Here is a 15,968-nt window from a genome sequence, read left to right as displayed (position 1 = left end):
TCTGTCCAGATGTCCACTCACTTCTTTTTACCTATGCATAGCAGTGAGACTTTTTAACCCTTTACAGGTAGAACGATTAGAGAACAGCTACTAAGAGGTATTTTATAGGTACTGGCCAGCTGGGTGTCCATAAAAGAGAGCTACCCCCTCCCCCTTCGTTTATTACAGTGGGCTTTGAAGGCCTCGCTTCCATGTATTGAGCCAAGATGACCCTGTTTATCTTGTGAGATCTGATGGACTCCCTAGAACCTCAAATGGGAGCCATAGAATGAAGAGACTGAACACTTTTCAGCACTAGCAAACTTGCGACTGTTCCCATCTGAATCCAAGTTATCTGTAGTCACATCTGCTCTTGGCACTCTGCTAATGTTTGCCCAATGCTGATAATGTTCAGCATATACAGAGAAGATTCCTGCTTCAGGTTGCTCATTTGTACCCAATAGTACAAATGCATTCATGAATTGGAGATTAGGACCACAGCTCTATGTTGTTAGTTTAATTTTTTTTTCCTGAAAGTGATTGAGAATCTCCATCCATCTGCTAAGAAGCGATGTCTCCCTATCCTGCCAGTCTCGCATGTGCATATCCGTCATCTGGTGTTCTGTGCCAGCCTATTCATCATGCTGACTCTTCCCCCATCAATTTTCCCACTGCTTGTGTTATCTGAACTTGTCATGAACTCTACAGATTTTCTCAGCTTTGTGCCAAGAGGAAATGTGCAACAGCAGTGCCAGCAAAGCTTCACCAACTGATCAACTGTTAGGATATCCCGGGGAGTTGATTAGATAGGACTATTCCTTGGGGCTGCTGAGCTTTTGGAGAAAGGTGGAGCTTTTAGGATGAGGGATATAAAATCCTCCTTCCCCCTTCCTCCAAGCCACTGGACCCCCATACAAATGGGGAGAATGATTCACATCCTGCCTCTGATTATGGCCAGTGCCTGGGATTTAAGAGATGACAAAAAACATGCAACTTCCGGGATAGCTGCTTGTTGATGCTGGAGACAAAAGAAGGGGAGATCCTTCCTGATCACTGCAAGAGATCATCTTATGTTCGGAGGCATGGGCTTTGCTTAGCATAAATGTTATCAATTGTTGAAAAATTACCCAGCCTTTATTTTTTATAGGAAATAGCAGGGATGGAATCAAGAATGGAACTGGGAAGCACAGGAATGCTTCTAAACGTTTAGTTCTGGTCAGGAGACTTTAGAAATGATCTCTTTGTGTTTGAAACTCCACTGTGGTCAAGGGATGCTTAATAATTTTTTTAAAAGTTGTTTTGTATAACACTGTAAAAGCTTGAAATTAGATCTGGTAGAAAAATGAAATTTCTGTCCTATGGGAAATTCTGAGATATTGAATTAGAATAAAAAGTTGAAAATTCAGAATTTTTTTCAAAATTAAGTATTCCAAAATATTTTCTTGCTATTATAATTTATAATATAAGGGATGGATGTAATAAAACATAATATAAAAGTCAAAATGATGAAATTGAAACAGAATATTTTGATGTTATCAAAACAAAATGTTTGGATAACTTCTCCTTGAAAACATCAATGAAATTGAGACCTTCCCGTGAAATGTTTCTGTTTAGTTGAATCAGCATTTTCTAATGGAAAAATGTTTTTTTGAAAAATTTTGATCAGTTCTACTTGGAACTGACTGAAATGCTTCTTGACGGAAGTTCTTTCCAGCAACCAAATAAGTATCTAATAGTTTGTTTTTGTAGGCTTGCTCCCAGGAGCAGAGCAGCACACCCTGTTTCGTGCTTGCAGGTTTGCTCATGAGATGCTAGGCTGCTGGCTTTGAACTGCAGCATTTTCTGATGGGGGGAACCCCCACTTGGACCTGCAAAAAGACAGAAGAGGAAAAAAGGCAGGGCAAATTTAGGGCCAACCAACCTTGACAGCTTGACCCTTTAAGTAACATTTCCAGTGGGGTTTGATAAGTGCTTTGCAGTTTCATGTCAAAAAGATGAAAATTGCTGTGACTTTTTCATCTGGTTTCTGTGCAAGGCTCTGGAAAGTGCATTGCATGAAGCACCCGTTTGATGTTTTAATGATGTTGCTGAAGAATCCATTGAGGGAGAGAGACTCACAGAGTTGACATCCTCTAAATGCTCATTTATTTGTTTCATAACAGAGGGTACAAGTCACATTAGTAGTAATAGCCTCTCTCTTACTTCAGGCTCACCCTGTGACACACTTGAGCCATTTAGATGTGCATTCCACAGAAAAAGAGAGCTGATTTCATTTACAGTACAGTGAGTGAAGAATCAGGCATAATTCCCATTTCTCTCAGCTCACTTGTCGTCCAGGAAATTCAGCAGTATTTCAGTGGAACAGGGTCCATCAGCACCTCTGTTGTGTGTTCATAGTTTGCAAAGTATTGGTAAATTGGAATACATTTATACAGTGCCCAGAACACATTCAGACAGTGCCTAGAAAGTTGTGTTTGCTCCAGATGTAGTCTTTATTTTAACAAATAAATGGAATGTTACTATTATAATAGTGACTTTCATTCTGGCTATCTGACAATAACTATGTAATGTAAAAGTGGTTAAAAGTGCTCCTTTTGCTTCTTGTGTGTGTTTTGAGTCACACTTGCCTTGTTTACTGTCAAAACCTTGTTTCCATTCCTGTTAGTACTGCAGAGCTCATACCACTATGGCAGAGTGAGCTGGATTCCATTCTGGATCAAATTGTCAACTAAATTCTGAGTTTTGAATCTTTAGTATTGATGATGCTGGGCAGAGAGAACAAACCTAGATCTTCAGACCCTAGGTTGAGATTGCAGCAGTGACAGTTAGGAAAGTCATCTTTTGATGTATGTATTTAAGAAATTTAGCTGTGGATATCCTTGAGTGAGAGAATAAATACAGGGCAGCTAGAGGTAGGCTGGTGTGATGGTTATAGCTCAGACCAGGTGTCAGGAGATCCAGGTTCTATTTCTGTCTCTGCCATGGACTTCTTGCATGATCTGCGGCAAGTAACATAAGCTCTCTGGGTCTCAGCATCCTCATCTATAAAATGAGGATAATGATGATTACTTCCACCTAACAGGCATGTTGAGCTTTAACCCATTCGCATTTGTAAAGGGGTTTGGGATCCTCATATGGAAGTTGCTAGACAAGTGTGTATCCTGCAATGTGTGATTTTTGAACCGCACTTACAGAGACATTACCTCAATTGGACGTATAAGGCAGGGGAAGTTTGTCAGAATGCCAAGGCTCAAGCAGATTGCGTGCAATCCTAATCTAGGCCTGGAGCTCTGACCTTTGAAGCAAGCTTCACCTTCAGACAGCCAGAGAGATCTATATACACTTGTATAAAAATATGTTTTTGGGTTGAAGGAGGAGTTCAGTCCCCATGGCCATCCAGCCCAGGGAAATTCAGTCTGTAACCCACTCATGAATGAACTCTCTCTTCCAGTTTTGGGGGGACAGCCCTCTTCCCCGGGGCTGGAGTGGGGAATGTAATCTAGGACGTGCCATGTTACTCTTCCAATTAAATCCATCCCACTCATGTTGGTGCTGCCCTGCCCGGGGTGGGATGGGAGAGATGAATTAAGTCTCCATATTAATTTAGTCTGTGGGCTCTCCTGGAACACAGTTTTGTTGTGTAATAGACCACATCTTTTGTAGTGACCAGGGGACTGAGTGCTGATGTTGCTATAATCACATTACTCTTTTCTGCTCCCCACCACTCCCTCCCTAATTTTAACTTGGGGGAGGACCCTCCTTGGATAGGAGAGGAATTAAGTCTTGAGTTTGTTCATTCTGGTTCTTCCTGATGGATCCTAGCCCAGAATGGACCCCCAGCCCTAGGATGAGAGAGGAGAATTCGTTCTCCATTAAATCTGAGGCTCTCTTAAGTAAAAATTGTTGACTTTGTCATATTGTGCAAATGTGCATTGCTTTTATCAAGACAATAAAGGGTAAATGGGGTGATCTCTGCTCCTGTGGAGCGGTCGGATGGTTACATTACACAGTCTTCTAGAACATCTTGCAGCAAATACATGGGTTATATTAAAAGTTGCAATCATATCATTTTTTAAAGTAAATTGCTGACCTTATGCGGTGGAATCAGCTTTATTGAATTTCGCCAAAAATGCGTTTATAATTCCCCCTCTGGCCCTGCATACACACGATATTCATGTCCTTGCTGTCCGTGTGGAAATGTCCCTTTTTATGATGATAAACAAAATTAAATTTGTCTTTACCTCTGCTGCCCTGTCTCACCTTTAAGATTCCATTGGGGGGGTGGGTAGGGGTGCCAGTAGGTGGCCTTACTCCAGAGGGAGGCTGGGCTGTGTGCCAGCGCAAAGAGATAGGACATTGGACTGTGGCCGGAGGCCACTGATCAAATCACATATCGAAATCTGTACTGCCATGGAAGCATTTCATATTTAGGGGGCGGATAAGGTATAGGACAGGTATAGCTCAGGTATTTTCTAGGAATGCTGAGGCATGAGAATATGTAAAACATTAATTTTGACTTTAAATGGCTATATTTTGCTCTTAGGTGCTTTCTAATTACATTACACTACAAAGAATAAAATTCACAAATAATTATTGATGTAGTCTCATAATTTCACAATTATTATACTCCTCCCCAGTAATAAACTATAATAATCCCTCAGCCCCCTCCCTGAATTCCTGAAATAAGAGATACTTTGCAGTATGGCCAGGAAGTTAACAAATTTATATCCTGCACTTCTAGAGCAATTTACATGTTGAAAGCACTGTACAAACATTAGCTAATCCTCAGAACACAGTGTGTGGAAGCAAAGCATTATCATCTCCTTTTCTACACTCCTTTCTGATTGTACTTCCTCATCTGGTTAGCCCTTTTCATTTTAAAAGCATTTTACAAATGTTAATCCTCAGGACACTGCTGGGAGGTAGAGCGGAAACTATTATTATCCCCATTTTACAGATGAAGAAACTGAGGTACAGAGGTTCAAAAGTTGTCAGTGTACCAGATCTGGAATTAGAATAGAGGAGGTCTTTGCTCCCAGTCCTGAGCTTAGACCACCATATTGTGCTAAGGTGCCAATATAAATCAATATGTTGTTGTTGAGACAGCATAATTTCTCAGACTATTTTTATGTATTTCCTTCTACAGGCCCCAGCTTCGTTTGTAACTAGTTGTATTCGCCACAGTCCAAACAGAATCATGTAAGTAGATGAAAGGGCAGGCTGTCTCTACAATGCTTGGCATTTGCCCCTTTCTGCTACATTTCCCCCAATCCCTCTCTTTGGGCATTTAAAAGACCAGTTTCTCATATCTTAAGTGAAGAATATCCCTGCTCCCACTCCTAGAGTAACCAGGAGCATGCAGCTGTTAAACCCAGAAATATAAAATACATGTTTAAAAGATGACTCTGAGTATGTTTAAAAAGAGCGAGAGAGAAGAGGAGTTCAGGGGAACCAAAAAATAGCAGCTTCCATTACGGTAATTAAATGGCAGCATTTAACCTATCAGGCTGTTGCGTGTATGTGAGAGGCGAGCAGGGAGCTGCATTTGAAATGATCACTGTATTCCTCGGGGAACAGAGTAGTTAAATAATTTGTTTGTGAGGTGTGAGTTCAGTGTCGGTAAAGCGAGCATGTGTGTGTTAGGAGCTGCGGGGAGAAGGTGGCAGCGGCTATGTGTTTACAGAGAATACCCTGGGGGTAGGTATTTACTAGCACCTGTGTGCTGTCAATAAGAACACAAGCTGCTGTTGCCTGTTGGCTAAGTTATCAGAGGAGTTGGGGCCTCACCTAGTTCCAGGTATTGCATCATAAAGGCAGAACTTGCTTGATGCCAGGCCGCCTGGGACAGGCGCGAGGAGCTGTTAAAGAAAACCAAGAGAAAATGGGGGAAGAAGTGAATGGAGTCATTCTGATGCACTTCAGACACTGCAGTGACTGTAAAGCAGCGGTGGGCAACTGCAGCCCGCAAGCCACACACGGCCTGTCAGGGTAATCTGCTGGTGGGCTGCGAGACAGTTTGCTTACATTGAACGTCTGCAGGCACGGATGCCAGTGGCGAACCACGGCCACTGGGAGCTGCGGGCGGCTGTGCCTACGGACGGTCAATGTAAACAAACTGTCTCTCAGCCCGCCAGCAGATCACCCGGACGGGGTGCGTGCGGCCCACGGGCTGCAAGTTGCCCACCAGCAGTGGTAAGTTGTTGTAAAGGATAAGTTGTTCTATCTGGTCGTTGCACTTGGCACTCAAGAATGTGGGGGTAGGGATCCCAAGAGAACAAGCTACTGCATAGAGATCTGCCACTTAAACATCACATCAAACAGCAGCTTCTGCTGCAACAGAGAGTAGTCCACTTGTGCCTGGCATCATTCCTGCACTTCGAGGATGATACGGAGTGACAGGAATCAGCAAAGCATGCCCTTCCTGCCCCTTTTATCACTGAGCCCAGCTCTGTGCCGATAATGAGGAAGCTGTTTGTGCACCCCTGTGTGCTGAGAGATGAAGTTAGTTAGCGTTTTGGCCCTTGTTAAGTGAGTTTCCTGTTCAATGCCATCTAGGGTCTGTCTGCCTCTTCTCATCCCCCCCACTATATTTGAAAGATGTTTCATTTGTCTAGAGAGTATTTCCAGACACCAGAACTTCAAGACCTGTCCTGGCACAATGTGAAAGGATACTGGAAAATCTCCAGCTGCCCCACCATCTAGTCTAACGGATGCTCAGCAACATACACACAAATGTTTCTGAATATTCACGCCAGTTTTTAAATGAATTTACTTCGACCATGTTGTTGCCTCTCGTTTGTTTGCTTTCTGTGAAGATTCCAGCCAATGAGCTCACTGGCAGAAAACAACCACTGTTCATGGAAAGCAAATCTTGAAATCACAATTGAGTGTTCACCCCAGAAACCTGATTTTAATAGAACCCAAATGCATAAAGCCTTTTTATTATACAAGTAAGAAAACTCTGGAGGTGTATTTGGCATGGTAATCATAACCCTAGAGAACCATGTTTTGTGTATGCCCAGAGAGAGCAATGATGAAACTCCTTTTATACCTTACCACTCGAATACACTGTGTGCGTATGTGTAGTCACCATAGTATTTTCCACTGGTTCATTATTTTTACTATTGTTAGCATGAGTCGTCTTTTGGGCATTTTATCCAGACTTCTTTAGTTTTCTTCAGAACTCTGAAGAACTGCTGAAGACTCATGGAAAAAAACACTCTTGTGTCTAAATGGAACATTTCCCTTTAGATTTGCATATCCCCTGTATTTTCTGTCTTTCTTCCCTTCTCCTTTATTACTAAGTACACACAACCCGAATACAAAATGTTTGTTTCTTAAAAGTTCATCTGCTGCTGTTTCTTACCCCCCACCTGAGATCAGTGTCCTGTGTGATGACATAGATGGTTGTTTTCTAAATGCATATGAGGTAACCAACAGAATCGTGAAGGTCAGGTAGATATAATTTAAAAATATATTTTAAAATTACAAAGCAGGATTACCTCTTAAATAGAATGTATTTCAACACTTTTATTGGCACCATCAGCCTTTAATTTTACAGGTGGCTAGCTTTGTACTAGCATTCAGCAAACATTGTTTTAATGGCATTTAAAAGATCTAAAACAAAAAGAATAAAGAAACCAGGTGTGATTTGTAATCTGTAATGAATACTAGCTGCTACGCTTCCTCATATTAATATATTGGCATGTCTCTCACTTTCAGGGAGATGCAAATCAGAGGTGCCATAATAATACCTACCACTTAGATGGATTTTTCCTTATCAAGTTAATCCCCTCAATACCCTGATGGAGTATATAGGTGTGCAACATATTACAGATGGGCAAGTTGAGGCAGAAAGGTGAGGTGACTTGCATGATGCATAGAGGGAATCTGTGACAGAGAAGGATTTAGAACTCCCTAGTTCCTGGCTTCCATCCTGTGTTCATTACTTTAGAGCATTCTCCTGCGGCTTTGGGAATGGGCAGTAGTAGGTAATTGTGCTCATCCCATTACAGCAACACTTCCTGATGTAAGGAGGGCATAATACACATGGCAGTATGTGACTTAGTGTGCCTTTGGTGCGTCTCATTGCCTGTCGCACACTTAAAAGGGTCAACAGCTACACATTTTAGATGTTTTTTTCTTGGCATTAGCCTAGGCTGATTTGTTTAGTTGGTTCATTTGTGAAGTTTAAAATGTTGATAGTAATAGAGGCAGCAAGAAACATCAAGGCAAATACATTCCAATCAATCTTAGCTGTAGAGAGTACTCCCTGATAGCCATTGTGTAATGTAAAATATGCCAGATTCCCTTCCAAGTGGAGCCATAAGAAATTCTAGAGTAAAATAAAGAACAAGGAATGACAATTGAAGACAAGATTTTTCATTCTTTTATACAGAAATTCTGCTATACCCCAGACATCGTAACAAATCCTGTTAAATGATTCTTTAATATGCCCTGAGTTTGCTAGCAAGCTGTCATCAGTACTTCTGTAAGATTTGTTACTCCTAAACCTCAGACTTCAAAAACTCTGGGTCTGGAATTTCATATTAGTCTTCCAGTCCTGCAGGTCAACGTGAATTTTCTGATCTAAATTCATTCCAAGTCTTTCAAGAGATGCAGAGCCATGTGGCATAGTGGATAAACCTATACAAGAAATTGGAATTTTTATAAAAGTTTCTTTATGAAAGTTTGGGGACGATTGGACAGTGAATTCCAGAACCACTTTCCAGCAAGGGAATCCTGACCAAAAGAGCTAACCAAACCTGTCAATCTATAAAATGTTGCCTCTCTTCTCCACCATTCAAAACGTTTCCCCTTCAAGTTAATTTGATCTTACATGGGAACTTTGAAGAAAGGTCCATATGTGGCCAACAGTTCTCGTACCTTGGATATTGGAGGCCTGTGCCTTCAGTTTTCAGTGCTGCGAGCAAGCCACCTTGCAAAGGGAGAGTTTTCAGAGTTGGCCATTGAGCATCATTCTAGCACCTCATCAAAGGAGCCACTTGAGCTTTTGCCGCTGCTCCTGCTGCTGCTGGAGCTCCCCTGCAATAACAAAGGAGCTGTTTGAGTTCCCGCTGCCTCCTCCAGGGTGCCCCCCACCGTCTTCTGTGCTAGAATTCTATAGTGATGTTAATCAGTCAGCCTAGGTCCTGAAGGGATCAGTATGGCAGGTTGTGCCTTGAAGATGCAAGTCAGCTCATATGAGTCAGCTCATGTGAGTTGAAAATATAGTTTAATATTTGAATTCTAAAGATAAGACTTAAAAAAAATCCTTCTGAAATTCAGGGGGGAATTGTCACCTGGTTTTGAAAGAGAACCTCAAGCTTTTCCCTCTGTACCCCCAAAATACTGACATTTTCTCCTCTTCCACCCAGAAAAAATGTTCTCTCAGATTGTACATCAGCCAAACGTCAGTATCGTGCTAATCATTCGCTGCTACTAAATAACTTTTAAAGAGTTAAGGATGGACCTTTTTTTCACACTTAGGAACTGTATGAAAGTTCTTCAACCTTTCTGTTTCTTGTTAAGATTGGCAGCCATGCTGCTTTCTATAGCTAACTTTTTTAAACTAAGATTTGGTGAGGGTTTTCTTCCCCACCTCTCCACTCCCGATAATACAACTGGTTAATTTGTGTGCTGTGTAGAACAAAAACTATTCAAGTGTCAGAGAAGTGAGCCCATAGTAGGAATAAATTGCCTTTTCCTCCTGGATCCTTCGGAACATAAGTTCTTAGTGTGGTCCCCACTTTAGCAAAGAATGGATTTCGTGGACTACCTTCCAATCTCATTTTCAGTCACACAGCATCCCTATGATGATTATAGCAATTGCTTACCAGAAAAATTAGGATTAGGAAAATATTGCTGTAATTTAATTGTGTTTAATGCAATTACCTTTTTGTCCTTAATAAAACCCCAACCAAACAACTGATCACACTGTGTCTTTATCTGTTCTTAATGTCATCTTCCCCTTCCATGCATTGTTGTTATATATTCTTTGTATTGTGACATCACCAAGGAGCTCCATTGATGGATCGCGGCCCTGTTGTGCCTGGTGCTGTCCAGACACAGAACAAGAGTCCCTGCACCAAAGAATTTACAATCTTAAGTAAAGGACAAGAAAAAGCAGGTGAATACAACAAATTGACTGAGTCCTCTCTCTCCACGCACATGCCTCTTTGCTGTCTGGTTCCTTTTTCCCCTGCATGTGTGCTACAGCTCTTAGCTACCGACTCCCTGAACATGCTGCCCAGTCTGTAGGTACCTTCCCTCTTGTTCCAGCTCCCTTTGTGTGCTGCCCAGATACCTACTCCGCATGATAATCTGCCCACTGGCTCCCCTTCATATACTTCCTGGTTCCCTGCTCTTCTCCCACCAGCATCTCCTGGTGGTGGCTCTGGTAGTCCTACTGTTGTCTAAGATCCCCATCGGCACCTCCTGTTACTTCCTCTTCTTTTCCTCTTCCTATTATTTTAGTCATGGGCCATAATGGAGGCATCTAGGCTGGCCTCCGCTCCTTGTTCCTGCGACATTTACAGGTACCTAGACCCTTTTGATGCCTGTAGTATCAGCTTGGAAAAAAGGAGCACCATGGTTCAGTGGACAGGGCACTGGACTAGGACTCATGGGAAGAGGGTTCTCTGCCATTGACCTGCCTTGTGACTTGGCCAAGTCACCTCCCCCCTCTGTGTGTCTGTTTCCTCCCTCACCCATGCTCTGTCTTGTCTATTTAGACTGTGAACTCTTAGGCAGAGAGTTCCCCTCACTATGTGTATGGACAGCACCTAACACAATGGGGCCCTGATCTCTGTTGGGGGCTCTAGGCACTACTTCTAATACAAATAAAGTAATGAGGAGGAGGAGCCAGCACCATGTGACCTGCCAGCTGTCCATGTGCAAGGACTCTCAGACCACAGTATGCGATCTGATGTTTTGGAACAGGAATTAGTCGCTAGGTGCATCAGGAGTCCATTTCTCTGAATACAGAGCCCCATTTCCAAGGAGGCCTAGTCGTAGTGGTAGCAAGTGTTTATATTATGAGAGCATTAGACTTATTAGGTTAGCATCTAACCTCCTCTATTATCTGGGGTGTTTAGAGGGTGGATTTACATGCTGGCCCTCAAGCAAATGTTCCTGAGACGATTTAGTCTCGATCATCTTCCATTCTTGGTAAATTACTCTACCTCGGAATTGGGTTCCTGGTGTGGACTCCCCTAACCTCAATGTGGAGCTGCATTGAAAATCACTTCTGTTATCTTGAGGCTCTTGGCCCTGCATGTGGCAGTCTCAGGCCATCTCCTCTCAGAGTCAGTTACACAACAGAGGGCACAGCCTCACAGCCCTTTGCTGTGACTTTAGCTTCCAGCTTAGCCAGATAGGCTTCATCCAGCATGGAAGGGAAAGCCTATCTGTAGTGGGCAGAAACTGTCCTCTCCCCTTGCTTGTCCCATCATTCTGATATCAAATTTCTGATGATAGAAATGAAAGGCTGCAGGCAAGAGACCTAAAAGTAAATATGGGAGGGGAGGAAATTCTCTCCCCCCGCCCTGGAATCTCTGTATAGATTACATAGAGGGGTAGCTCACTTCTGTCTTGTTTGCTGGTTTTACCACTACCCAGAAAGACTTAACTTTAAATTAATGGAGATATCCTATCTCCTAGAACTGGGAGGGACCCTGAAAGGTCATTGAGTCCAGCCCCCTGCCTTCACTAGCAGGACCCAAGTACTGATTTTGCCCCGGATTCCTAAGTGGCCCCCTCAAGGATTGAACTCACAACCCTGGGTTTAAGCAGGTTAATGCTCAAACCACTGAGCTGTCCCCCCATCTAATAGACAATTGCTTCCTTGTAGGGAGCTAACTAAGAGACAAGTCCCTATCTGTTTTTGCATATAGTAGTGACATAGGAATTTGACCATATTCAGGGACAAAACTTTGAATGCTCTGTAACTAAGACCATGGGCACTTCTGATCCTCTCTGAGCTTGTGCAAAATCTGTGACAACCAAAGTGAGCAGTCTGTTGATTCAAAGGTGATGAGTTCAAATCCTGTTGGGGCCATGATACTGCATCTAGCAGCCTCACAGAATTTTGAAATAGATAAGACCTCCTATATTACATCACATAATCAAACCACTTCCTCCTCCTCCATGATTGTTCCCTATACTCTATTTCTAGTGATTTATCTAATCTAATTTGGGTCCCTGAAATGTATAATTTAGTACTGGAAGCCTTTGCTTTGGCTATCCTCCCTTTTTTCCTGGGTGGGACAGAGATAACATACTTCATACAAATGGAGAGCTCTCTTTGCATTAGAAGAGGAAGACTTGACCTCTCTTATGACAGGCAAAACTGTGTCTCCTCTCCTTTAAACCACCAATGAAATACATTTTGCACTAGCTTATAATGCTGTGATTTATGCTGTGATATGCTTTGCAATAACCCAGTGTCCTTTTGCCTTTGTGTTGATTTTTTTTCTCTCCTATATTTAATATATTTTGTGGGCATCTTAGTGCATGGGTGTTTACCCAAAATGCCCATGGGAGACAATGCTCCAAGCTTTTCCTGCTTCTTAAGGGGAGAGATCTACCATTTTCTTGGGTGTACCTATTTTTTTATTTTGTAAATTTATTTTTCTGTTTTTGTTCTTTTGCTTCCACTTTTTGAAATAGCATTAACAAGGGGCATATTTCAAAATAATATACACAATATGTATGTATCTCTGTTTTGTCTGTCTGTCTGTCTGTCTCTCTCTCTCTCACTCACACACACACCCACACCCACACACACATATACCCAGTAGCAACTTTTTCATACTATATTTTCAACTTCTCATATTTAGAAACAAAGAAGAAAAGTTGCAGCACTTGTGCCTGGTTTTTTATTTAAAGATGCACTAAACCAGCAGTCAGCCCCTTCTTGTTCAGGGTGGAAATACTTTGATCCAGTTTTCCGAAAACAATACTCATTTCATGAGAATATTTAATCAGTAGAAAATAGGGAGGATTTAGTTTGTTTGTTTAGTATTTAACCAAGTGAACAAGGCAGATTAAGGGGGGGAGGGGACCAGACCCATAAACAAGGTGATATATAATATTTTTTTTCGTTCTCCTTTTAAATAAATACCGATCAGCTTTATGTTCGGAGACAATAGGAGCCGTTGGCTTAAATTTGCAGTTTACTGTATTTATGGCTGTAATATCAAGGTGCTGCCGTCGTAATTTCATGCCCCAATGAGAAGAGCAAGGTCGAAGCAAATGCTTCCATCGGCATCTGCTAACACACTAACTCATAAACAAGGCCCGGCTGGATCAGGTGGCACGGAATAATACAGGCTAATGAAATACAGCACAGCTTTCCATTACTGTTAGTTTTTACAGTGTCGTCATTACGTGTAATTTATGTTTAAAAAATTCAATTTTATACAAGGCTCTGGGAAATAGGGGTCTGCAGGTCACCCAACGACTTTTAACGGCTCTGAGAGTCCTTATTGCACTCCACTGTTCCAACAAAATGTTAATAATAAATAAAAATTTCCACCCTGTTTTACTTTTTCTTCTTTCCCTGGCTGAGTCTCTCCTTCTGCCTTTTTAATTTTGAGCACTTTAAAGAGAGTTTGGGGGGTTTTAGGCATTTGGGGGTGTCTCCCCCACCACTCTGATATTTGGGGAGGCAGCAACTGCCTGCTCGTTCTCCCTCTGTCCATATATCAATCACTCAGGGTCCTGTAAATGGAGTAAACACGGCTGAGGAGAGGGAGATACTTAACAACCTCTCTCCCAAACCCTCACCCTCTGACATTGCCCTCCTCTCCTCCATTACACTTCATTTTATTATAGACTCCAAAAGCCCAGGAAGAGAAACTGCTGCCAGGGTTTTTTTAATGGGGAAGGGCGGGGAGTATGCCATTTTTAACCCTTTCCTTTCTGGGTGCTCAGCTGAATATTTAGCCTTGTGCTGTCAATCAGGTTTTCTCTTAATTGAGTGCAAGATAACTGAGAGGAAGGCAGTGTTGTCAAGTCAGGATGCTGCTTAGAGGGACCTCTGGCACATTAAACAGTTGTGCAGAAATAAAAAAATATATAAATAAAGTTCATAGTTGTGTAATTAATGGTGCCGTAGATTATTAAAGCGGAAATAATTCAAAGCACTCTAAATTAGTTTGAAAATTGCTTTACTTTTTTCCTTTCTCTGTTTGACAATTAAACTAGACTGGTCATTTTCATGTTGACATTCAGGTTCACATGTGCTTGTCCAATACTGGAGTTAAAAGTGCATCTGGGAAGTGTTCAGATCCAAATAAATTTAAATGTAGAAAAAAAAATCACAGAGATGTTTCTATTGACCTTGGGTTTTGGTAAAACCTTAAGCTGAAATTGACCTGATATTGACCCTTTATCAAGGACATATGGAAGGAGAAGGATCAAGGAACTGTATCTTTGACCCCAGTGAAATGTATGAAACTCTGTGAACTTTTTCAAAGGACTGCGTGTTGGAGGAAAAATAGTACTGGCATCTTGATTAAAAGGACCCAGGTAGCAGTGCGTGGAACTGACGCTGAACAGGTGGAATCATTAATGTGGATCAGATTCCAGGATGCTTATATGGTGATTCTGTTAACTGTGACCATGTTCTTATGAGAACAGGTGACTCAATAGTTTTCAGGAACAGGGACTGTAATGTCATTTCAGGATACCTGCTGATAGGTCTTCCTTTCAGTTATGTGATTTGATACAGGCATCATGCAGACAGGTGATTCATTGCAAGTAAACAAAGTCAGCCAGTTTTGTTTTGTTTGCTTTTTAACAGAAACAGCGAGGGGAGGGGAAAAACCCCACCTGTTTGTCTCTGTAGAAGTGCAGGTGTGGCGACAACCCCTGGAGACAATCTATCAGACAAAGTGAAAGTAAAGCCGGCTTTTGAAACGACAAAAGAATTTGACTCAACATTTTTTTCTGCTGGGGGAGGGATAAAGTTTCTCATCCTTTCCTACTGTGAAGTTTTCTCGTCAAAACCAATTCTGCCTTCAGAGAACTAGTGAAAATCCTGTTGCTTGAGTCACTAAACTCAGTGAAGCTCTGACAAGTATTATGTAGGGAACAATACAGGATGGGGAATGAACAAAGTGCCCTAACAGGAGCATATGTTGAAGATTAAAAAGTTTTAATAGCTCATTTAGTCCATCTCCCAGCTCATGCAGGGTTTTTCCCTACTGTATGTTATCCTTATATTTTATCTAGGAAGTGCTGGCCCTGTGATTGAGGAATGGGGCTGGGACACAGCAGATCAGGGGTCAGTTCCCAGCTCTCCCACAGACTAACTGTGGGCTTGTCTTCATGTACAGGGCTACAGCGGCACAGCTGCTGTAGCGCTTTAGTGACGACGCTACTATGCTGATGGCAGAGCTTCTCCTGTCAGTGTAGTTCATCCACCTCCCCAAGAGGCGATAGCTATGTCGGTGGGAGAAGCTCTCTGGTCGATATAGCACTGTCTACACTGCAGGGAGGGGGTGGATTATGTCGCTATAACTACTTTGTTCAGGGGTGTGGATTCTTCACACCCCAGTGTGACCTAGTTATACCAATATAGGTCTGTAGAGTAGACCCAGCTTGTGTGATCTTGGACAAGTCACTTTAATCTCTCTGTGCATCACTTTCCCAACTGTAAAATCCCAGGCGCAGAGGGGACTTTTACCTCCCTGCTTCATTCTCTAATTTGTTTTGATTCTGTGTTTAACTACAAGTTACAGAGGCTGGGTGGCTTTCCTGAAAATCGGAAATGGCAACAATAGTGAAGTTCCTGAAAGAAAGGCAACAAGAACATCTGAATGCAAAGCACTGCTGGGTGTCAGATAATGCAAATCAACACCCTCAAACCTAAAAAGAACATTTGATGACTTTATGAAAATTATGACTAATTCTTACAAAAGCAGTGGCTCTAAGGAGGAATGAGATAGATGGACCAGAGATGGGAGGCGGGGGAGGTTTGCATT

The 15,968-nt window shown here is 42.1% G+C and overlaps 1 protein-coding gene and 1 long non-coding RNA gene across 3 annotated transcripts in view; one reads left to right on the top strand and one right to left on the bottom strand.

Annotated features, from left to right (window-relative positions):
* PEX14 (peroxisomal biogenesis factor 14) overlaps nt 1-15,968 on the top strand; it is a 101,104-nt gene that overhangs the window by 57,407 nt on the left and 27,729 nt on the right. Inside the window, exon 1 of one of the 2 annotated variants that reach the window (XM_039509589.1) lies at nt 9,994-10,108. The exons of the other annotated variant lie outside the window; for it this stretch is intronic. Within the exon in view, the coding sequence (XP_039365523.1) occupies nt 10,009-10,108 (100 nt within the window). The 5' untranslated portion in view covers nt 9,994-10,008. Of the gene's footprint in view, nt 1-9,993; nt 10,109-15,968 lie in introns of those variants that run through there. 2 annotated transcript variants of the gene reach the window in all.
* On the bottom strand, nt 2,571-10,052 carry LOC120388046. Its single transcript, XR_005590480.1, has 5 exons — nt 9,874-10,052; nt 8,866-9,024; nt 5,767-5,837; nt 4,070-4,182; nt 2,571-3,021 (listed from the first exon to the last, which is right to left on the bottom strand). It is a non-coding gene; the product is annotated as an uncharacterized LOC120388046 (long non-coding RNA).

The sequence above is a fragment of the Mauremys reevesii genome, linkage group 21, assembly GCF_016161935.1.
Source record: "Mauremys reevesii isolate NIE-2019 linkage group 21, ASM1616193v1, whole genome shotgun sequence".
NCBI lineage: Eukaryota > Metazoa > Chordata > Testudines > Geoemydidae > Mauremys > Mauremys reevesii.
Note: the sequence above shows the minus strand (reverse complement) of the source record. Positions and strands in the feature narration are given on the sequence as shown.